General features: G+C 40.4%; 1 protein-coding gene across 1 annotated transcript in view; it reads left to right on the top strand.

The window, feature by feature from the left end:
- The window catches only part of RXFP1 (relaxin family peptide receptor 1), a 1,244,683-nt gene that overhangs the window by 739,804 nt on the left and 479,168 nt on the right, over window positions 1-25,711 (top strand). Inside the window, exon 6 of the mRNA XM_044062454.1 lies at window positions 13,053-13,124. Coding sequence (XP_043918389.1) covers window positions 13,053-13,124 — 72 coding nt within the window. The remainder of the gene's footprint in view (window positions 1-13,052; window positions 13,125-25,711) is intronic.

Genomic DNA, 25,711 nt, shown 5'->3' on the forward strand with positions numbered 1-25,711 from the left:
AGATTTGGACACTTATACCCTGAGAGAGGGGTGAGGATAACAATAATATGTTGTGAAGCCAATTAGACCAGTTTACATGTGTCCAGTGGACACATGTGTGAAATGGGCAACTATGTATGGGGTGAGATTTTTTTTTGGGAACAGATTGCCCTTTTTTTTAAGGTGAGAGTGTGATGTTAGGGAGGATAGTAGGTATATTTGGGGATGTAGGTTGAGTAGGATAACAGACAAGCAGACAAGACAGCATACAGGGGTGGTATATGACACATGTGGGGGGTAAACACTTTGGATGGGGAGGGATGTTTGGAAGTCAGAAGCCCATGAGCCCCCTAATAGAAATAGTGGAACCGTGGTCTCCACCCATGGGCAGTCACCACTGCACCTTCACGGCCCCAAAGGTGGCTGTGCTGGGGGCTGAGTAGGAGGGGCAGGCTGACCCTCTAGATGCACCACGCGGCCCTCAAGCTGGCATAGCAGATCTCCAAACTCCCTGTGGAGCTCGCTATGCACCAGACCCTGGACCTGACAATGGGTGACAGTATCCTGTCCATGCCAGCTCCTGGGAGGGTGAGCCCCATCCCCTGAGGTGGTTCCACCCAAAGGTGGTGCAGGACCAGTGGATGAGGAGGTGCTGGTGCCCCATGCCACGGCCAGATGAGGTTGGAGAGGTGGGTCCACTGGGACCGGCTTTCCCAAATGTGCTATGGTGTTTCAATTTTAAAACATATGTGGGTTATTAATAGTCAACACATTCCAGGATTACGTATAACAACATGCATAGATATTCCCATTAACCCAAAACACCAGATATGGAACAGTTGCATAACAAACAGAACACATGCATATATAGAACCACAGTGGCCATTACAACAGCATGCAGGTACATTGATGGCAGCATGCCACCAATGTGGGAGTATTTCAACATGGCACATGCATAGAAACACATTTCTATATTTATCAAACAATAGGTCATATGTCCCAACAGTAGATTTAATTGTGCACATACCGATTGAGTTGTGTATTTAGTTTATTTTTGCAGATATGGTGGGAAGAGTGGAGATGTCAATTAACAACTTGTATATCCCTGTAGTTCTCATTACTTTCCTAGTCAGTGCTATGATCTGTACCTTACAGGTATCCTATGGCCTTAGTTTAGTGGTATGGATGTAGACAGCTATATACATGAACTGTGTTTTACCTGTAGTATACACTTCTTATCTGATATACCTGTGGAGGTATTGTTTGTTAACACTACCTGACTGTTTCTATGCATATTCCCAAATTCCATGTTGATGTTATGCACATACCTCTCCATCTCTTATTGCACACACTCTGGGCTTGTCTTAACAACATGCAGGTGAAACTGGGACATATTTTGACTATTGCCCTCATAAACCTTTGGTGAGTTGTACAATGACAGGTTTGTTTTCATAGAAAATTTCCAAATATTCACAGGCCTGACAGTCAGTTATATGACATTAAATGCTGCCTAAATGTCAGAGATTAGCACGCTGATATGCCAAGGGGACAGAGTAACAGCCAGCAGATATGGGCCAATTATCTGAACATTCCGGACAGATCTGTACAATCAAGGGGTATGATTCTGCATACAGCTTACTACCACTCCCAGGATTCGAACCATGGCTGTGTGTGCTAAAATAAAACACTGTACATCACAGTTGAGTGTGCTATATAGATATTGCTGTGTATGTTTTCTCTGAATTCTGTCTATAAGTCTCCTGTGGTTTTACAATCTGACCTTGTAATTACAACACTATTATACAGGGTTTCCTAGACAGTTTTATGTAGCACTGTGTGGATGACAGTGATGAGTAATACCTTATTAGTCAGAGATACTGCAACACTAACACTGCCATACAATACCAGACTAAACAGTACCAGTCCAGGATTTCAGTCTTTTATTTCTAGGCACAGTTTTCGTATCTGACAGACCTGTGGGGGGAATATTTGTTAACACTACCTGAATGTTGTCACACATATTACCAGATTTCACATTATTGTTATGAACATATGTCTCACTCTATTACTGCACACACTCTGGTCATAGTTTCACAAAATGGGGTTGGAATTGGGACATACCTTGCTTATTACTCTCATAACACTTTGGTGAGTTGCTAGAGTGACAGGTTTGTTCTTATGGATATATTTCTGACAGTTATGATATCTGACAATCAGTTGTATGTCATTATTTGCTGCCTAAACTTCTGGGATCATCCCACTGACTTCTCAGGGGGACAGGGTGACAGGCAGGGGACTTACACCAATTATCTGGACTTTCTGATAATATCTGTGCAGTAGTGGGGTATTATTCTGCATACAGCTTACTAACACTCTCAGTATTCGAACCATGGCTGTGTGTGCTAAACATACAACACTTCATGTTTCAGCTGAGTATGCTATTTGGATTAGGTGGTATATCTTTCCACTGTTTTCTGTCTAAGTCTCTCTCAGTTGTACAATATGACCTTGTGATTACAACAGTCATATACAGACATTCCTACACATTTTATTTATGTAGCACAGTGTGGGTAACAGTGCTTAATACAACAGTACTATTAAGAGAATGCAACACTACATTACCATATGATATCAGAGTAAACACAAGCAGTCCAGGAGTTAGACCTTTATTGCCAGGCTGTTAACTTTTTATTTACATACAACCTATATGATACTCTTCCTGCCATATTGTCTGGTTTATCCAGTACATGCCATACACAATACAGGTTTTATACTGGCAATTAACTTTCTACTACTTTTATATTTATTTCTTATGACAGTACATGCAAGATTATTACTAACTTGCCTTGTGATGCAGTCTCTGCAGTCTACAGGCATGGGCTTCCCTATTCACAGCCCGCTCGTCTGCCACTGTCAAAGACATAAGAGGAATATTTAGCCATACCTATCCATAATACACATGAGCTGGCAATTATTAAACAGGTAGTAGACTGATATTCACACACGGCTGGGACATCACACGTCTGCCTAGCCTCTTGGATCCACTGATCCAAGAGCTCCCTCTTTCTCCATTTCAGGTCGGCATAGTGATGTCTGACCTGCTCACCCATTTGAGGGATGCTAGTGGCGCTGGTGAGGTCACGGGCGAGACAGTCCCAGGCTTCCACTTTATATTGGGAACCCTGGTACTGGCCCTGCATCAGTCTCTGGTCATGGTCTTTAACAAGGACTCCTGCCATGACTTTGGACTCCTGGATGCCCCAGGGCTGTGCCCGGAAGCATGATCCTTCACCCACTCCAGCCATAGTGCCTACAGGATGAAGCTGTAACCAGTTATGAGATGTATTCCCTCCTGTGGGGTTTAAATAGGCCCGATTTCCCACACTTTGCCATGATTGGACGGTTTTGGAAATACTAAGCTATGGGCAAACCTGCTTACCTAAGGTTGGCATTGCTTAAAGGAGTATACCAATGGGCAAACTGATTTAGCTGGCCTACACATTGCTTATACCTAGCAAGCAGGGGTGTGCAATGCTTAGCATTGCTTAATTTTTAATTAGCACACTAGTTGCTGTTTGGCATTGATTTATCATTCATTACATGTTATATATGTGTTTGGTATCCATGATTCATGTGTATGTACACTGTATGGGGGTCCTTGTGTTTATTGGGGGATTGCAACACTTTATTTCAATGACACCTCACATCTGGACTTAATGCAGTACTCCAGTTCACATTTTTATGTTATGTAGTAGGTTATACAACATAAGACTGTATATAGATTCCTTTCACATGTAAATTTTGATTTTCCTATAGAGAGGATCTGTTTGGTGATACCTCAGTCTTATGTACTTTTTTGATGACTTATTGGTTAACTACTGTGACTATAGTGCATAGGGTCCTGGGTTCAAGACCTGCAAGGGCTATTTATTTTGTTGCTGGGCAGAACAGCGGCTGTTGGATACAGAGGGATTAAGGCACTTTTAAGCAATTGTAAGTGGGTGTGCGTGGGTTTGGGGGATGGTAAGCAATACTAACTTCCAGTTAAATATGCTTACAGGGAGTTAACTTCAATATTGCTTAACCTGTGTGCACATTGCTTACCCCTGCACAAATGGGCTTAAACCTGCTTACTACTGCTTACAAATGCTTACTCCCACTTACCCCCGCACTAATTTAGACAGGAATGTAACATGGCTCTTGGGAAGGTGGTGGATGTGGATTCTCTATGGATTTATCATTCATTACGCATTATACCTTTGGTTCGTATCCCTGATTCATGTCTACATATACTGTATGGGACACTTGTGTTTATATGTGGATTTTAAAACATTATTACTATGACACCTTACATCTGTATTTAATGCAGTACTCCAGTTCGCAAATCTATGTTATTTCGTAGGTTATACGGCAAAAAAAATTGTTCATAAAGTGATTTGACATGGAAAATGGCATTTACTACAGTGAGAATTGAGCTGGAAATGACTGCTCATAAGGTGAATGCTCTGATCACTACACTATTGCTTCATTTATATGTAGCTTGATATTTATCTTCTTGTGCCATTTAAGCTACAGTATACCTAGCTAAGCAATGGGCAAACCCGTGCACCTATGGTTACATTTAATCTGTTTGATAAAAAAAAAATTCTACTGCTATTTTCTCTTGGAAGGGACAAGTTTCACTTATTTCTGTGGATTCCTGCATGCATCTGCACATTTGGCAAACATCCTAACACCCCCCCCCCATACCTCTCAACCTCTTAATGCACATTATCTGGACAAAGCTTGACAACATGAGGTCCAGCTATGGACATATTTTAATTATTACTCTTATAAACTTGGGACAGTTGCTAGAGTAACAGGATCAGTTTTAATGTATGTTTTCTGCTAACGGATTTTGGTGTATGACACATATTTATGCCATTATTTCACGGCTTCATTCCAGACATCATCCCGTGATTTCAGGGTACAACTGGGGTACAGGCCAACTGTATGAGCAACAAATGTGTGGACATTATGCAACGATTTGTACAGCTGGGAGGTATGCAACCTCCTATGAGCATTCTCGCTCATTGTTATTGCCGAACGGTACTTCCTGAGTGCAAGGGTGTGTGTATTGAGAGCTCTGCTCTCAGACACACCCCCTGCACTCGTCCATGCTCTGTGTCCGTTTAGGAACAGAAGCAGTGCACCTTCATTACTATGCATGATGCGCTGCCGTGCTGCTGCTAAACGGTCGCTTCCGTGAAGGAATAAGCTATTCCTGCATGGAACCTTATTGAATTCCAGGATGTATCTTTTAATATCAGCTCTAATTTTTCCTCAATAGTTTGCAACACAGCAGACCATGTATAAAGGCTGTTTATTTTCATCCATTCTAGTCTCTGCTTCCTTAGATAGTCTTGCACAGCTGTAGTTAGGTAATCTGGTGCACTGGGCAATTCCTCATTTAGTCTGCCTCCCAAATCACAGTTGAAGACCCAAAACAAATAAATAAATAAAACAAAAAAAGTATAGCCTCTCAGAACAAAGACCCATTATGTCTATAATGTTTATATATAACTACTCTTTTACTGTCTAAAACACCATACAGATAGAAACTGTAACAAACTGTTATACATGCTCCTTGTTACAGTTCCCAACACACACACAAGTGCATGCATGTGAGTGCTCTCCACACACACACACTCACACACACACACTCACACACACACTCTGCAAGCAAATCATTTAAGGGGCCACAATTGAGACTCCAGCTGTTTTAATGAAAAGCAATATTGTACTCTGTGTTCAGCCACCCAACAAAAGCAGTCATGACTCTCACTTACAGGGACTAACTGATAACTCTTCCAAAGTGTGATCATGCTTGCTAACAGATTGGACCAAAGTAAGTTGAACCCTTCACTCCATCCTAATTACATTTTTGTACACTTGCCCACAGAAGGGTACACTTCTATATTGTGTAATGTACAAGTCTAACGCACTCGTTTGACCATTATACCTCACTGTCACTGGCAGCATTCACAGAGGCATAACTTTTGCACTTGTGTATCTCCTTAGAAGGATGGAAGATGGGTTCAGTTCTTCTTTACTGAAAAAGCTTCATAGTCATTTTGAGACATTACTGAAAATGCTGACCCTGTGACCAGTTCCGTTTTGACTATGTGGCCACTTATACTTGCATGTCTGTTTCATTTATACTAAACAACTCTAGGCTGCAAAGACATTTTCAAAGTCATTATGAAAAAAATTCTACAATATTATAAACATTTTTGTTCTCACTGTGACACATTTTATCCTTTGCCTTACCTCGGCAAACTCTCTAAATATGACCTATATTATGACACTGTCTGCACTCCTCACTTTTGAATTTACACTGAAAAAGATGGGACCTGTAACCACATTAGTAACACGACATCTGATTTGTGATTTTTAATTCTATTGTGTTTACATTACGAATTGCAACTCTACTTTGTACGAGTGTCTTAAGTGCAGTTTCCATTGAAATTACAATCTTCACTGTTTGTTTAAAGTATATTTGCCGTATTTCTGAATCAAGTTTAAATAACAGTCTTGGAGTTGGGCATAACCTCTTTACCTCAGACAGTATAAAATTATACAGTTTATTTATGCAAAAATGTTTTGTTTTTGCTGTTTACTTTATTGATAATAACAGTTCCCTGAAATTGTTCTTGGATCTGAAAACCTTTACCATGACTTCATGAAAGATTGAACTCATGGTGCTTAAACTAATGCATAAGCTACTGTATTTCTATGCTAAATGCACCAACAGGTGTTTCTTACTTCCTACAAAGACACATCATTAACCAAATTGTGCAGGTGGATCACCTTACAATGAAAGTTAGCACTTGGTAATGTAATAGTGAAACTACAATGTAAATAAGAAGCTGTTCTTCTAAAGAAGAAAATTGATTTTGCTAATCCATAATGCTTTGTAGTTGGATGCAAATCATTGCCTATTACCTACCATGACATCTTTGTTGGCATGGTTATAGACAACATCTGAGTAAAATAGTGACGCTAAGAAAAACAACACAATATAATCTTCATTTTTTGCAAAATCGCTTGCAGCTTTAACATGAGGAATATAAATGGGAATGAAGATAACTGTAAAACAAAAATGTTTCAGGACATACGTAACTGATACACTTTAAACATTAAATCTTCCTCTGTTAAACATCTATGTTTTGAATTCCTTTGTGCAGATTTCACAAAGCACAGGAATATGCTTATCACTAGGAATACCATTTCTAGAAAAGCACTGTTCAGGCAGCCTCTCAACATGTATGGTCTACTTTTACATTGAGCTATCAAATGCATCACTTTTATCAGTGCACATCGTGTCTGAAGACTTCATTTACTGTTTCTGCACTGCAGCCTTAGCTTAGCTTCTTTTTTGATTCAACATATTGCTATCTCATTACTTTTATATCACAAACTCATTTCTTTGCACTTTAGGACAGTAAAAAAAAACTTGCTAGTATGCAGCAATTTTACCAAACTTGGAAATGGCACTGAGCCCACAACTTGCTTCAGTGGGGTAAAGTTATCTGAATTTCTTTCATATCATATTTAAAGGGTTCATACATCTCTTGGACCAAGCTATACAGATAGTACATAAGACCACATTCATCTGTGATGAAATTTCTCTCCTTTGCACACAGAATGTTACTTCCAATGTTGCTGAAAAAATCCTCTGTAATATACAAAGGATCCTAACTGGGATGGGACAATGATCTTTTGGCCAGTCTTGTCATAAAAATGAAAGGGTCGGGGGCATTAATTAAATATCTAAAAGCAAAAGAAATCAAAGTCCAATTCCTGTATCCAGCAAAGGTTTGAGCATAATTAACTTTAGAGCTAAAGTTTTATAAGTCATAAGAAAAAGCTTATCACAAATGTACAAAAGAATGGTATTATTCAGTCAGACGTGGACTGAATGGCATTTTCTTTTAAAACAAAAAGATAAAAAGATAGTAAGAAAACAGTAGTCTCAGGGGAAGAGGTAAATTGAATCACAATTCCTTGACATTGGCCAGTAATAGTGTGTGTGTGTGTGTGTGTGTGTGTGTGTGTGTGTGTGTGTGTGTGTGTGTGTGTGTGTGTGTGTGTGTGTGTGTGTGTGTGTGTGTGTGTGTGTGTGCGCGTGTGTGTGCATGTGTGTGTGTGTGTGTGTATGGGGCATTAACAGAAAATACTCAAAGAAAAAAAGAAGAAATGAGTGAAGAAGAATCAAAAAAAGGGTGAAAGGGTTTTTCAACATGTACTGCTATAATTTTACCCTTTTTGTAAGATAAAATATAATTTAAAATTTGCGCTGTTTCATCAAGTTAAATCATCATCAGACATAATGTATAATTCGTCAGTTATCAATTTACTTTTGTAATGTTTTTAACAACAATACTGTTTGCCCATCCCCAAGAAACTAAAGATCTGTACCAAGTTTAAGGTAAAGAAAAGTATTTACTTACTGCCAACATTATGAAGACAAACACTCATCTTTATAAGTTTAAATTTGAACTGCTTAAACATTCTCTAAGTTCTTGTCATTATAATAAATGGAAGTGTATGTGTTCCTAAATGACTGGCTAAAAAGTCATTGTCACATCCCAGTTAGGATCTTTTGTATATTACAGAGGATGTTTTTTTTTCATGCATCACTGGAACTAACGTTCTGTGTGCAAAGGAGAGAAATTTTATCACAGATGAATATGGTCTCGTACTACCTGTGGAGCTTGGTCAAAGAGATATATGGACCCTTTAAATATGATATGAAAGAGATTCAGGTCAAAATAAGTGAGGCCACCTCCAGCAAGAGGCCAGTCACTAGTGGAGTCCATCTGGGCTCAGTACTGGGCCCACTCCTCTTTGGCATCTATTTCTCTGAAATGGAAGCAAATGCTGAAGGTTTATAGCTGACTAAGTTTGCAGATGATTGCAAGTTGGGGGTTATCATCGACTCCCATGCAGACATTTGCATTCTTCAATAAGGTCTATCTCTGACTAACAAATAGTGCCAAAACCATGGTCTTAAACTCAAAGCTAAGACGCACATAATTGTACCTTTTAAGAAATCTACCCTCCTGGCTAATTACCATGTTGATAATACATCCCTAAGAGTCAACCCAGTGGTCAGGGATCTGGGCAGACACATAGACAGTAGCCTTACCTTTGACCACCACATGGTCACAGTGGTGAGGAAATTCGATTATGTTGCACAACTTGTAAGTAAGGGCATGGCATCTATGTACAAAGAGGTCATTATCCCACTGCACCCCACCCTTATCAGACCAGTCATAGAGTACAGTGTACCTGACCATGGATATGCTACAACTACAGCAACCTCAGAGGTTCCTTACAAAAGAATACAAAAAGTAAGAAATCTGCCTTATACGAAGCACCTTAACGCCCTTTCCTTCTACTCAGTCTCCTATAGATTGTTGAGGGGTGATCTATGCCTGGCTTACAAGGCATATCCACAAACCCCACACTTATGAGTCTCCTACATATTCATAAGTCAAAGAGTACCAGAAATAAAAAGTCTGGGGACCTGAATGTTGTCTGTCACTTAAACAGAACATGCTGAAGAGACAGATATGTGCCCCACAGACTGCCCCTCCTACAGAACAGGCTTCCCACCCATGTCAAGCTGAATTTATCTATTACCCAGTTTAAGCGCAACCTAGATCAGTGGATGGGGAATAGGAAATTTACACTGGGCCTGGCACTCATGTCACTTACGCACACGGGTAGCTTATAAATGCCTGGCCCTCAATGTCCTATTTGGGTACAGGACGTCATCATTGTTTCAGGAAAACTTGGCTAGGCTTAGCAAGGCTAACCGTGTCAGTAGCCTAATAACAATCTATGACTCTATGTCTTTAGTCCCATCTAAAAAGGTACATTTTACTGTGTAAGCCAGCTCTTATTTCACTGATTTTTTATGAATAAAATTAATGCTTATAGGATGTTTGCCTTAAATAAGGGCACTACACTTTCCCAACCCTCCTCCATAGCTGACAAGAACTGGTCACAGCCTCTGCCAGCAAGCATGCACCACTAAAGTAAATTACTGGAAAGCTAAGATGCTGTTTTTAAATGTGGGCCTGACTAGGCTAGCTCCTCATTTCATCTTAGGTGTTGCCAATAAGTTATTTAAAGCATCATTTTAATTTGCTACATTTTCCTCTGTTCTCTATTGACCATCATCTCTTCTCCACATGACCACCCTAATGATCTATTTGTTCTCTCAGGGAGAACTCTACACTCATTCATTCTTGGAGAAATTATATTTATGTATTTGTCTGTTTTTATTGATTGGGAAATTCTATTTTCATCAGAGACCCAGGAAGAAGAGCTCCAGCTGATATTAAGATACTCCTTATAAAACACTTTTTTTGACAAAAATACATTACATCTAAAGTTCTTAAGACATGTTGATACAAACACGTAATTATTCTGACAAAGATAAAATGGGTATTTCTTCTGTAGAGATGTTATACATGATAATAAATTCCAAGTGCAAAACATTTAATATGCAAACAGTTCATGTGCAATACATGTGACAACCAGACATTAGATATGACTTATAAGACTTGGGTAAGTAGGGTTACAGTACAGAAGCTGGGAATAAATAAACTGAGGCAAGAGTTGTAAAACATTAATCAGTGTATAGATAGTACTTAAAGCTAGAAGAGGGAGAGAGGTATTGTATAGCTGATGAGCCAAGGATAGTGGGAGTGAGAATACTAGAGTACACACTGACAAAGGCTGAGTGACCCAACAGTGGGACTGTCATATGTGAGGAGGGATGGTGTTTTCTTATTATTAATTCCTACCCCTGACTCTTAACCAGTAAGTATTTAGGGGATGTGTAATAGACATAGTTTAAGACTGTCACTCACCTCTGAGTAAGCCCATAGATGATCCCACCTCTTAAAATAAGCATATGGTGTAGGATTATTCAGTCTTTGTTGGGAAACCAGACAGTTTATGTGGCCCTGGAAATGTGTCTCACCCCTGTCCCCTGAGAGAGGTTAGTGGACAGTGTCCCATCACTCCTGTCCCTCCACTGCCAGCTCTAACAGGTGTCACAGCCACATGAACTTGGATCACCTGGGTCAAAGTCAGGACTTTATTCCTGTAAGCCAATGGAGCTGGCAGAAGCTACAAAGTCAAAAAACATGCAAAAGATAGTGATGTACATACTTCCCAAATGAAACAATTGCATGTGGATCTGGAGTGACTCAGATGGCCTATAACTGACCTGCATAGTGCAGACAAAATAAACTGCCATCGGTGAGGGTCTTCAAATCTTATGTTATCTGTACCTGTCTTTCTTTAAGGTAAAGAAAAGGTACTTATATACTGCCAACTGTATGAAGGCTGAACTCACCATGGATTATAGCAACAATAGAAGAGAAAGACTGTGCAATTTACTGAAACTATCATAGGTTGGGCAGGTGATTCCAGTCACTTACAGGTAATAAGTGCACATAAAAGAAGTCCCAAGGAAGTTCAAACAACTGTCAGTTGTACTCTCTACTTACTTGGCTTACTCACAGGAGCTGAACTGAAATCAAGCATGCTGATGCTGAATAAAGCCTTCAGAATGTCTCCTTTTGATCCTGTACAACATCAGTTTCATTGCTTCATTTGTTCCCTACTGGCACTATATGAGGACCACCTTTAGTGATGGTAGTCTGTTCATGGAAGCAGATAGCTGCTATTACGGTATATAAATTGATCTGGCTGAGAAACGATAGGAAGAATGAGTGAGGTGAGTTTGTATCTATCTTGAGTTTGTATCTATCTATCCATCCATCTATAACCCCTTTTAACTATTTTGCACATGGAGTGTGTCACTTCAACAGTTACAATCATCTAAAGCCAATGTTCACATATGCATCAGAAACATTTTAGTTTTGCAACCTACTGACTGGGGAATGGCTGTCTAAAATTTTATTGTATTAATTATATAAAAATTATATGATAAAATTCAAAACAAACCCTGGATGCTTAAAGAAAAGTAATTTAATGATACTAACAGTCCAGGGCTTGATAAAGGTAAGTTGTCAGGTAAGTGGTAGTAGTTTGGCTATTGGATAAGAAGAAACACTGTAACCCTTTTTAGCAACACTTGCAGTGTGCCTCCCCTCCTCTTTATGTTAACTTGTATATAAGAAAATATCCCAAAAGAAGTAATAAAGATACTGTTGTCCAGTGTGATGTGTGTGTATGTTTGAGCATAATTGTTTGAGCATTCTTTCAGACAATTAATCTGTCTAGTAGAAGGGATACTCTTAACTCTCTAAGATAATTCCTTCAGTTAGCTGGTACTCATCCTATTTGGAAACAAGATTTTTCATCAAGCACAGAGGCAGGGATGTGCTGAACATGACTGCTTTACCTCAGGTTCAGATTCAAAGGTGTACTTTACAGGAATGCACATGCGGAATGCACAAGCACTCTTAAACAAAATCTGTTGACAATATGGACCAGCAGAAAGACCTAGAAGTAGACATCACCAGTAGTAGCTGGTTGACCTATTTAGTTGAAGATATGCTACTCATAATTAACTTTTATCTGCAAGGCAGTTTTTTCAAAGACGTCAGCAGAGCTATTCCTCCAGTCGACTAAGGCAGTGACAAGCATTTTGGATTTTGATCAGGCACCTGATTTTTATTTATTTATTTCTTCATTAACTCATTCATTTGATAACAAAGTAGGTTACCTGTTCCAGAGACCCCTTTCACAGACCACATATACAGCTGGTTGACGGATCATGGGGAATAATATGTAGTGGTTGTTTCCAAGCCATTTGCAAGTAAAGGGGCAACGGCATCTCCTTGGACATAACTGAGTTTACAGTGATTGGAAGAGTTACTTGTGGTAAGGGGATAATGATTACATCATATTTAATAAAGGATAATAAACTTGGGTTTGCTTTTACAGAATATAACTGAAAACCTAAAGAAAGTATGATCTACTTGAAACTGTACAGCTCTGTATGTCTCATACTTGTAAACCACCACAATGTTTTGTTTCTTTAGGTATCTACAGCACAATCATATTGAAAATGTGTCTCTACATGCTTTACGTGGTCTCTTCAGTTTGAAAAGGCTGTAAGTACTTTGCTCTATTTTGGTTATTGCTTTTCTGGAGTGGATGAAATGTACCCGCCTAATGTTTCCCATGAAATATTAAAACTAACTTTTATAAGATGCTTGCAGTTAGCTTTCTGCTTGTGTAATAACTAGCTTAGAGTGAGAAACAGATAAACATATAGAGAAAAAGTTTTGGGATTCTTCCTGAGAACCCCATAACTCTGAAGAAGGGGATTTATTTTTACACTAATCAAACAGTAGAACTATGAATAGCCCGGAGGTGGAGTAAGAGTGCATTCTACAGTTTCTGATTAATTAGCATAGTCACATGATGCCTCTAATTCCACGTAACACTTCCCAAGTGACCATGTATACCATGCCAGGTATAGAGTTAGCCTAGTCCTAGGCTTTTGTTTGTTTCACTCAACTTCTTTATGATTCCTGTTTGGTCAGTTTATTTTCTTTATAGCTTTAAGAAAATATTATGTGAGATGTAAGCCATAACAATTCAGTAAAAACGTTATCCTGCTAGCAATCTGTTGCAATATGTTGGCAAGCTGGTATACGAACAGGACATGTCGCTTTGTATTCATTGGCCCAAGTCAGACTAGTGATCCATATGTTAGTAGGACCAGCTGGAAGGGAGAGAATGATGAGGCACCCCTCCACCTACCTCACCTTTGGGGTGAAAAGGAGGCATGTTTCAGAGGTGTATCCTCCCAGTGAGTCTCCTGTATTTACCAGGGACTTAGAGAGAGGCATTTGCTTACACAGTGGAAATGTTACTGGAGGAGCTATGTAACTTGCATAATTGAGAGATGACCACTCATTGTACACATTGTTCTCCCACCCTGTGAGTGTTTGCTATGATTTGCATACTGACAAAAGTCATTAGGTAAGTAATCTGATTAAAAATAAAAAAATTTTTCTTATACTGTTTGCACACAGGTAATGCAACACTGTTTAAATGTACCTTATGCAGTACATACCTGATCGTTACTATAAAATGAAAAGATGGACCAGAGGTCATTTGCATTGTATGGTTAATAATTAAGTAATATCCAAAGGACAGTCCTTACTCAGAATGATATTTTAAGTCATTAACATATTTCTCTCTGAAAACTTGATAAATCTGTATAATTTAGACTTTTTATATCTATATCTATATCTGTATAGCATCACTCCAATTTCTTTTTTTCTTTATTTCTTGCACAGTGAGACCTTTCATGCATGCATCTTTTCCAAATCCTGAAACACCCCTAAAGTCAATACACTAAGACCTACTGTTATAGTTTAATAAATGTCTATGAAATGAGTGACATTTTGATTTATTTGTATTTAGAAAATATATAAACTTATTTTTATGGCACAGGATGACTACTTGATCCTCCTAATCTGCTCACTTCCATATCTTATGGATAAGTTGGATAGCATACATAACCATCACATTATATTTTCCACTCCACATAACAATTGCCTTATGCTCATCCCATGCATTATTAAATCTTAATACAGTGTGCATCCCCACAGATGCAGTCATTCACTACACTTAAGTGAAAATGTTTGTGTCTTTGCTGTGGGATTACCACTTTATGTCTTCATACTGTGATCTGCTGTTTTTAATTGGACATAGTTCTGTCATCTGCAGACTTTCCTTCATCAATGTGTGGCCATGGAAGATTCAACCACTTGCTGTTTGTTCCCATTAGAAATAGCTTATGTTGTGAAGAAGCTAGCTTCTAGAGTAGTAATTGTTAGTAATGACACTCATTGACAGTCATATAAATACACACCAATTTGACAGAAACCCATTTCACTGAATCACAAGTCATTGAAAATATTAAACATAAGAAAATAAAACATAAAGTAGTGTTTTTGCAGAGGGACAATCCCCCCTGCACCCTCCATGTGGGGTTCTTTGCCTCTCACACCCCTCCTTAATTATATATGGTAACTCTGAGGCCTCACAGCCCCTTGAGAAAACAACAAATACCATAAACACTTAATTGGGGGGGGGGTGGCTTGCCCCCTGCAAAACACTATTTTATGTTGTATTTTCTGATGTTTAGTATTTTCATTGATTTGTGATTCTCTGAAACAGGCTTCAATGAAATGGATTTCCAGTAAAATGGGTTTTAGTTAATTGCTTTTCAGTCAAATGGGTTTCAATCAAGTGAGAAAGTTTTAGGCCTTGAGGTGGTGAGTGAGTGTCCTATGCATTGTCTCTTTGCCAGTGTGAAGGGATATTGAGCATGCCTACATCTGCCTATACCCACAGCAGCTATTGCTTTCCCCTCTGACTCCTGACCTGAATTTGACTGGTAACCTTGTTATTGGTGGTGAGATGTCTGCCCCTTCCCCTTGTTGAGCTTGCTGAAGTTGTTTTCTCAGGATGATGTTGTGTAGGACTGTAGATACAGTGAATATTTCAGTACATGTCAATGGATTGCACTGCAGGGTTCCCCAGATATATCTGGGCACCAGAACTTTCATTTCAGCAGCCCAGACACACGCCCTGTGATATTTCTGGTTTGAACGTGTGCCTCATTATGGCATTCTTCAGCAGGTGTGTGTGTATTTCTGATGGGTGTCATCAGCCATAGTTCCAGGGCATAACCTGCATCCCCCGGTAAATGACCCTGTGGGATATCCTCCCTAGTAATCATCTGATACAGTTGGGAAGTGTGCCAAATATGCAAGTCGTGGTAACTGCCTGGGTTGTAGCAAACATAGTCAAGATGATTCCCTTGACATTACACATGACTTGGCAGTTAATAGAGCAGAAGCCCTTTGTTTATGTAGAGCCTATCTTGTTCCCCAGGTGGTGCCTTAATTTCTACACGCTTGCAATCTATGACACTCAGTACTTCAGGGTAGTGTGCTACAGTGCAGAACTCCTGCATATTTCTGACCCTATCCTCAGGAGTATGGGGAAAATATATGTGGTAACTAGCATGTTGTAGCATAGCATTTAGAAACTGATGGAGGATCCTGGATGTGTATGCTTGTGACAACTTCCCCCCCAGCATGTCCTCTGTTGTTCGCTGATAGGTACCTGTAGCTAAAATTTGAAGTGCTACACATACCTTTGTCTCCACTGGGATAGGTTCCCCTCGGATTGCCCTGGCTCTGAGTTGAGGATGACAGAGGTTGCAGAGTTCCTGTAGTGTGTCTCTATCCCCCCTGTAGCACTCTACAATTTCCACATCATGTACATTGTGATAAATTGCCCGGGGTCTGAAAAACTTTTCTCCTTCTTGGTCTTGGTCTATTAGCAGCAGTAGCAGCAGCATAGACTTCACCCTGTGCAAATACACATGAATTAAAGCAACAGCAGCCCTTATCATTGTTTCTTTGTAGACTCCTTTCCATGGCTGTATTGCAATAGGTTTTGGAATTTGCAGGGAAAACAAGCACTGAGTCTACCCGGTTACTTTATAGCTTGTTGAATAGTTCCTCTATTTTGGATTAGTTGATTAGCATACAGTTCAGCTCCTAATGCTGTAATTTGCATTCCATGGTGTTTACCTTATTTGAGCAGCTGTGAGTGTCTCTACACACCATCTATAGCTGCTTATTGAATCCAAAACAGTGTGCTACCAGGTATCTTTTTGCAACAGTTGATGTTAGTAGTCTGTATACTACTACTGAACATACTGTAAATATGGACTACAGACCACTGAACATTTTTTTCAGTGAAATTTAATGGATTGCAGAGTATTTTAAATATAGCTAGTTTTATTTTGAATAATAATTGTTTTTATTTTGATGGGTATTTTATGGACAACTTAAGGGTATGGTGGACTACGTTTGCTCCCAACTATGCTAATTCGTTTATGGGATGATTTGAGGAAATATTTTTATATAGTGATTCTTACTTTGTCAACAATGTGGTGTTTTATAAATGCTACATTGAGGATTTATTTTGTATAGCTCAGGACTCAGAAATATTTTGTTGGTTTTATGCAGGCTATACTGAAGAATATCTTTGGTTTATCTTTTGCTTATAACATGCACCATAATATTCATTATTTGGATGCTGAGTTGTATATTGTTAATGATACAATACATTCAATGTTATATAGAAAAGGGACGTCTGTGAATTCCTTTTGTATGCATCTAGTGCACACCCTTGCCACTTGATAAGATTTCTCCCTTGTGGTAAATTCTATAGGGCTAGAACTTTATGTATGGATGAGGTTAATTTCCAGACAGTAGCTGTGGATATAGTTGATAGATTATTACCTAGGGGTTATAATTACAGTTCTCATTACCACAAGGCAGAAGGTTGCAGATGGAGATAACCAATTTACTTAGAAATATAAACTTGGTAAGGTGTTTGGTAATTATAAATTGGAACAGGAGGATATACATTTTATGATTCGTTATACTCTGTTTGTTGAAGGTGTATCATATATCTTGAGAAAACATTGGTATATTATTACATCAGATATATATGAATTTGAAATTGAATATTTCATATAGAAATTCACCTAGCATAGCAAGTAGAGTTGTATACACACACACACACACACACACACACACACACACACACACACACACACACACACACACACACACAAACATATGGGTAGTGAGGTTTTGGAGTCTTGGTGTAAGGGATACACTACTTGTAGTTACATGGATCAGGGAACTACGCACAGCATTAACGGGAAGCTGTTCAAGGTCCTAGGAGATATTTAATTGTTATCAAAAATGGTGATTTATGGGTTACTTTCCCCTGTAATAAGTATTGCATTGGTAAGTCTATACATCAACTTAGGATGAAGATACATGAACACACACAAGATGTCAGAAATAATTCTTCTACCAGTCTTGTAGCATCACATTTTTTCAAATATCACAATAGTAATTCAGATTTATTGAGGTTCTTTATAATTTATTTGTTGACATGTTCTGATATATTTAGATCCTTTTGATATGTTATTACAGAAGGAGACTTGGTTTACTTTCACTTATGATACTTTGCAACCAAAGGGCCTTAATAATGAATTATTTATGAAATATTTAATATTAATATAACAGATTTGGAAGTATCTTGGAACCTCATTTCATAGACGTTAGGATATGTGTATTTTTGTATTCAGCTGACATCATTATTACAATTGTTATAAAAAGAAGTTATGTCTTACCATAACGTTCCATCTGTGATGTTGATCCTCGTTCAGTCATTGCGCATGGGTATCAGTTCCGACCTTGGAACCGAGCCGGCCATTTTCCAAGCTTGCGTCAGCCACAAACTCTCAAGCTAAACTCTTACCCATAATTCCCCTCTCCCTGTTTCCTCAGATTGAGTTTACAAGTCAAAAGAAGGTAGAGGCTACCTCTGGTCAACTGCCCTATTTGAATCGGAAGGTGAGATCCACTATAAGCCTCAGGAGGGGGATGGAGAGAGGGTCATAATGACTGAACAAGGATCAACATCACAGATAGAATGTTATGGTAAGACATAACTTCTTTATCTGATGATGTTAATCCTCGTTCATTCCTTACGCATGGGACAGAGTCCCCAGCTACCTTATTTCTTGGGATGCCCTCATGGAAGGACGTTCCTGAGCACCATAGAGCCAAATGATGCTCTTTCCCTGGAAGCCAGATCTAATTTGTAATGGCTGATGAAGGTATGTGGTCTAGCCCATGTAGCAGCTGCACAAATGTCATGTAAAGAAGCTTTAGCATGGAAAGCAGCTGAGGTTGCTACTGACCGAGGAGAATGAGCCTTGACAGTGGTAGTTAACTGAACATTATGCTTGCTGTAAATAAAGGTCACGCAGTCTTTCAACCACTTAGCCAACGTGACCTTGGAAACAGCACATCCTAATCTAGGTCCAGAAAAGGCCAAAAAAAGATGATCTGACTTGCAAGAAACTTTAGTTCTGTCCAAGTAGAAACAAAGTTGTCTGAATGTCTAGAGTATGCAGGCAATTCTCTCCTGTGTTTGAATGATCGGGAAAGAAAACCAGCAATTCAATGGTTTGGTTAATGGACATGTCAGAAATCACTTTGGGCAGAAAGGTAGGATTAGTTCTCAATGACACTCTGTCCTTATGAAAGGTCAGATATGGCTTCTTGATGCACAAGGCTTGAAATTTGGAGATACATCTGGCAGAAGTAATGGCAACTAAGAATAAAGTCTTCCAGGACAAGTATTTGAAGTCGCAAGAAGAAGCCGGTTCGAAGGGTGATGTTGTCAAAGCTTGTAAGACTAAAGCCAAATCCCATGGTTGAGTGGGTTCTCTAAAGGGAGGTTTTAGATGAAAAACGCCTTTTATGAAGGTCCTGCATAATTTGTGAGACATGAGAGAAGAATCCTGGACCCCATTGTGGAAATTAGAAATGGCGGCCAAGTGAACTCTGATCGTGGAAGCAGAAAGACCAGACTGGAATAAATCAAACAGATATTCTAGCACTACAGGCATTGGTGCAGAGAAAGGATCTATTTGTTTTTCTTTTAGCCAGATAGTAAACTTCTTCCACTTGCTGAGGTATGTATTTCTGGTAGACGGCTTAAGAGATGCAATGAGAATGTCACGTACAGGTAAGGACAGATCATTCTGCCTGGCAATCACTGTAAGTGGAGGAGCCAAGCTGTAAGCTTTAGGCTGTTTAGGTTGGGATGAATCAGGTTCTGCATATGGGAGATCAAGTCTGGGGTTGGATCGAGAGTTCACAGTTGATCTAGCAGGTGAGGCCACAGGAAGGTGCACCAAATCTGACGAGGCCAAAATGGTGCTATGAGGATTAATTTGCTCTTCAACCGGCGGGCTTTCTTCAGGACCTGGGGAATGAGGGGAAGTGCATAAAGGAGACCCAAGGGCCAATCATGGACTAGAGCGTCCATGGGTGACTGTCCCAGAGGGGGAATCAGGGCAAAAAAATTGCTGCATTTGTAGTTGGTTGGGGAAGCATAGTGGTCGCAGCAAGGAAGACCATAGTGGTTGAAAATCTCTGCCGCTATCAAGGGATACAGGGACCACTCGTGAGGTTGAAGAATGCACCTGCTGAGTCTATCTGCTATCACGTTGGAACTCCCAGGAAAGTGCGTTGCTAGAAGAAAGTGGTTGGTAGCCATCACCCATTGCCATAATATCATGGCCTCCCAGCAAAGGTGATAAGACTTCATTCCGCCTTGCTTGTTGATGTACCAGACCACCGCCATGTTGTCTGATTGAATTGCAATTGTCCCAGATGGCAACAGGGGATGAAATGCTTGCAACCCCAGAAGCACAGCCCTCAACTCCAGAACATTTATATGCAGATGGGCCTCCATTTCGGACCACGTACCTTGGACAATCTTTCCCTGAAATAGGCCCCACCACCCCTCAGGGAGGTGTCCATGGTCACTGTGGCTGTGGGCTGTTGGGGGGAGAAGGTACGGGACCATTGGAGTGGATTCCGAGACAACCACCAATTTAAGTCCTGCTTGCACCTGTGAGTTATCTGAATCTCGGCTGAAGGAGGTAGCTGAAAAGGGTACCACTGAGTGAGTAGTAACCACTGTAGAAGCCTCATGTGAAACCTGGCCAGGGGTACAATTGTAATGGAGGCTGCCATGGAACCCAACAGCTGTAGAACCAAGTGAGCTGAGGATTTCTCCCTTGAGAGGATTGGAATCAGTTGTCTCAATCTTTGAATTCTGTGTTCTGGAATGGATGCTCTGCAGTTCATTGTGTTCAGGAGGACCCCTATAAACTCTGTGGATTGAGATAGGGTGAGATTGGATTTTTGCCAATTTATGGTTATGCCTAGCCTTTCTGCAGTGTGAAGAGAGAAAGCCAGGGCTTTTCTAATAGATGACTGGTTGAGGCGGTGATGAGCCAGTCATCTAAGTATGGAAAAACCTAGAATCCCTGTAGTCATAGGAACACTGTGACAACTGCCATGAACTTTGTGAACACTCTGGGGGCTGTAGAGCATCCGAAGGGCAGTACTCGGAACTGATAATGACTGGTTCCCACACGGAAGCTAAGGAATCTCCTTGACTGTTTGTCCACTTTTATGTGGTAGTACGCATCTTGAAGATCTATAGAGCACATCCAATCGTCTTTTTCCAAAAGTGGGAGAATAGACTGCATAGTGACCATCCGGAATTTCTGTACTTTTATGAATTTGTGTAACACACTGAGATCCAAAATTGGTCTCTAGTCCCTGGTCATTTTTGGCACCAGAAATAGTCTTAAGTAGAATCTGGATCCTATCTGGTCTGGTGGGACTGTTTGGATGACTCTTTTGCTTAGCAGCTTTGCAATCTCTAATGCTGCCTGTACCCTCTGACTGGGTGGCACGTCCGGTAATTTCCTTAAGGTGGAGGGATAAAGATCGAATGGGATATGGTAACCTCTGGTTATTATCTTTTGTACCCAATAATCGGTGGTGACGGTTAGCCAGGCAGAAGGGTACAAAGGGAAATGACCCCCAACCACTTCCAGAGGAAAGCAGTTGGGCCACTCCTCAGGAGCACTGGTAGGATTGGCCAGTGAAAGAATCCCTGGAACCCTGGTTATGCAGACCTCTTTTGCCCTGAAAGGGGCATCTTCCCTGAGAATATCCCCCTCTGCCTCTAGGAGAAAAATCAGCCTGTGTGTCACAGAAGGAGCCCTGAGATATTTTGTGTCATATCTTCCCACTCTTTTGGTTTCTGGAGAAAGCCCATTGAGGGGAAGAGTAACAGGCACCCATGGCAGAAAGGATCTTACCATCCTGTTCACATCTAACCAGTGTGCTTTTAACTTTGGGACCAAACAACGAAGAGGCTTCAATTAGAGCATTGATAAAGGAAGCCTTGAATGGTTCCGCGAAATCACACAAGCACATCCAGGCAAATCATCTCAGGACAACGCCTGCACCCGCAGCTCTAGCTGCTCCTTCTGATGCATGAGAAATGAGATGCATGGAGGAGTTAGAAATAGATTCAATGGTGGCTAATTGGGAGGCCACTTTGTCACGGACCTCATCAGACACAGCACCAGCCAAAGTTTCAGAGAGCTCAGAGATTAATTCTCTATGAAGCCTGATAAAATGTGCCATATAGTTCAGAGCCCTGATTGCAAAGGTCCCTGATGCAAAGGCATGCTTCCCAATTCTGTCCAGGGCCTGAGACTCTCTGTTGGGTGGATGAACAGTCTGGCTTTCTTCATCCACCAGGTCCTTTTTAGTTGCGGCCGCCACCACCAAGGCATCTACCGGAAGACCTTTGGACCAATGGGGGTCACTCTCAGGAGGGGACAAAATTTTATCTGGCCTCTGGAGAATGGCCTCAACTGTGTCAGGAGCCTTCCATGCATGCTGCACGATGAGCTGGACCAGTTCGTCGGCAGGTGAAGTAAATCAGGAGGTAGGGGGCCGGACACAAAAGGCCTGTAGGAACACTGAGTCTTCAGAGGTTGGGTTAGAGAGCTGCCAATCACCTCTCTGTTTTAGAATTTCTAGGATATCTCCGAAGGATACCTCAGAGGGTGACCTAGAGGACCCTTCCCCATCATCCAAGTTTGTGTCTTCGGTGAGGAACTCCTCAGTGGAGTCCATGTGTTTCCTCTTACATGAAGACTTCCGATGAACTTCCTCAGAGGGAGGAACTGGGGAAGACTCCTCAATAGGGGCCTCCTGTGGGGCTAAGTCCTGAGGCTCTCGTGCCTGGTGTTCTCGTGTAAAAAGCGGAGGCACTAATAATATAGAAATGTCAGCCGACGCAATAGTCTTCTCCCAACTTGGAGTCCCTGGACAGCTGCAGAAAGCCAAAGAAGGGGCACCACAGTTAGCATCCTGTGTAATGGCAAGAGAATCCTGCCACAAAGGCAACTGAGGCTCCTTAATGAGATCCAAAAGGGGAACCGCAGGCGAAGACTGTGCTACAGTAAGGGGCTTCCAAAACAGTGACAGGGGTTCTGATGAAGAATGGTCACCTCCCAAGGAAGTATAGGTCCTGGGAGGAAGAATACCTCTAGCCAGAAGCAATTGATCCAAAAGACACAGCACATCATGTTCAGAGAGGCTTCTAGTGGATCTCACAGACATAGCTGAAGGAGAATCATGTCTATCCAAAGTCAGAACAAGTTTGGTGCCCACAACGGTGGGAATTTGTACCTCAAAAAGAGGAGTTAGCATGGCCTGAACAACAGTAGTGTGCCCCGAGGGAACCATCGGTGCCAAAGGTAATATCGGCACTGATGAGGCCGGTACTGAAATAGTAACTGGCGGTGTCAAGAGAGTCTGCAGCAGAAAGGGAATAGTCGGTGCCGAGCAAGTAGTCAGCGCCGAATTGATGGTCTGAACCTAGAGGTAGACTGGCGTCAACACACCTATCGGCGCCGACAAAAACTGTATGGACTGTACTGTCAGTGCCGATGAAGGAGTCTGAATCGAGGAGCCTCTCGGTTCCGACACTGTATAAGGCACACTACTCGGTGCTGAAAAAGTAGATGGCATCAATGGACTCGGAACCAAATAACTAGGCTCCGAAATCGTCGGTGCTGAAGAGGCCATATCCGTAGTGGAAGGCTTAGGTTTTTTTAGGTCTCGGTTCCATAGGGCATCCAGCCGGAGAGGATGGAAGAGACTTCGATTTTTTTATAATCATCACTCCTTTTCTTGTGGGAGCTTGGAGGGGATGAGACCTCCGTCCCAGAAATAGCCTCTGAAAAGGAAGATTTAAGTAGCCCCTTTAAAATCAACTTATTCTTTCTTTCAATGACAGTCCTATTAGTGAAATTCTTACAAATCCCGCAAGGCGGGTCAACTGTTAAATGAGGCACACCCAAACAATAAACACATAAAGAATGTGCATCAGAGAAAGGCAATTTATGGCCACATTCCACACATCTTTTAAAACCTAGACTGCCTTTTTTATCTGTCATTGTAAAGAAAGGGAAAGAAGGGTTACCAAAAAGGAATTACCCGAAGGTAAGGCCCAGAAAGATTTATCAACGATGGTAAAGGGAAAGAAATACCTAGTTGGTAAGAGAAAGAAAAAAAAACAAAATAAGAGCACAAGGAGTAGTCGCTAGGTGCGATAAAGTAAGAGATAACTAAATAACTACTTTTTTTCCTCAAAAAGTTTAGTCAAATCTTTGTGTACTTAGCTCAAGAGAATTAGCCTGACACAACCTAACTGCGATGCAGCAAACTAAATCTCGGGTAACAGGGAAAGGGGGATTATGGGTAAGAGTTTAGCTCGAGAGTTTGTGGCTGACGCGAGCTTGGAAAATGGCCAGCTCGGTTCCGAGGTCTGAACCGATACCCATGAGTAAGGAATGAACGAGGATTAATATCATCAGATTTATTATTATTCAATTAACTTATTTGTTTCAACTGAATTATTTTTGCTTTATGTTTTCATTTAAATTCATATGCATTCTGGTACATTCTATTGTTCTATTCTATTTAGTAATGTTCTATTTGATGAACTATTTAAGTGCTTTAATGTGCTTCAAAGTTTTGAACCTTGAAGGCCTATGCCAAGGTGTTAGTTCATTTTTTTTGGTTTTTACACATTGTTGCAGGCATTTGCAGTAATTCACTACACTTAAGTAAAAATGTTTAATTGTGTCTTTGTTGTAGGATTATCACTTTATGCCTTCATACTGTGATCTGTTTTATAATTGGATGTAGTTCTGTATCTGCAGATTTTCCTTCATCAATGTGTGACCAATGGCCGTGCAAGATATAACCAGTTGCAGTTTCTTCCCATTAGAAACAGCTTGCATTGTGAAGAAGCAAGCTTCTAGAGCAGTAATTTTTCAGTAATCATATCCATTTTATAGTATGTGTCTCACATAATAGTCACAGCTTTAATTATTCATAGCCCATGGAGCTACATAAGATTTCTGAACGTTTTCGGTTGGTATATGAACATTCTAAACTTTAAGCATAGTCTTCCCCATGTCATTGAAGGGTCATGGAATCCATCTCAAGAAACAAATCCCCACTTGACACTTTTTTTCATTTTTTTCTAAGTGGATATCCCACTGGACTCAACTGTCTCATTTCAGGAGTGACCGGGGAACACTGTCAAGTTAGTTAAATGGAGATAGAAGGAGTCAGTATCTGTCGCCTTGACAACAGGAAGCAGCTCATTAACATCTCGAACATTAATCCTATGCACTCCTGCTAAACATTCAAATGCCATTGTTATTGCTGCTAAAGCTGTCATCAAGGTTACTACCACAGTCAATCTTAGAAATCTGATTAATTACACAATTTAAACAGTGAAACATTTAGCTGTCTTATTTAGCTAGAATAGGAACACAAGACCTTAATTAAAAAAAAAAATAACCCCAAACTTAATTCATCTGTACAATGACAGAATCTTACAAGCTGAACTTAACAGTCAGCATTGGTCTTATGTCAGCTACACTCAATGTTATCTGTACAGGCATCAGCTGTAGTGACTTTTATTTACAACCTACCATTCATTCTTTGGTTAGTTGATTAGACAAACCCAAAGCCATGGCTATCTGAAGTCCATTTAGTTCTCTATGAATACATGACAAGCAAACTAATCCTGGATGAGGTGCCCGTCCATTATAGGATATAGACATACTCTCACATACTCAGATAACTTAAGAATGATTGTGGACAACTAGTAG

This window comes from Protopterus annectens, chromosome 2.part1 (genome assembly GCF_019279795.1).
Source record: "Protopterus annectens isolate FY-2018-M chromosome 2.part1, PAN1.0, whole genome shotgun sequence".
Taxonomy (NCBI): Eukaryota; Metazoa; Chordata; order Ceratodontiformes; family Protopteridae; genus Protopterus; species Protopterus annectens.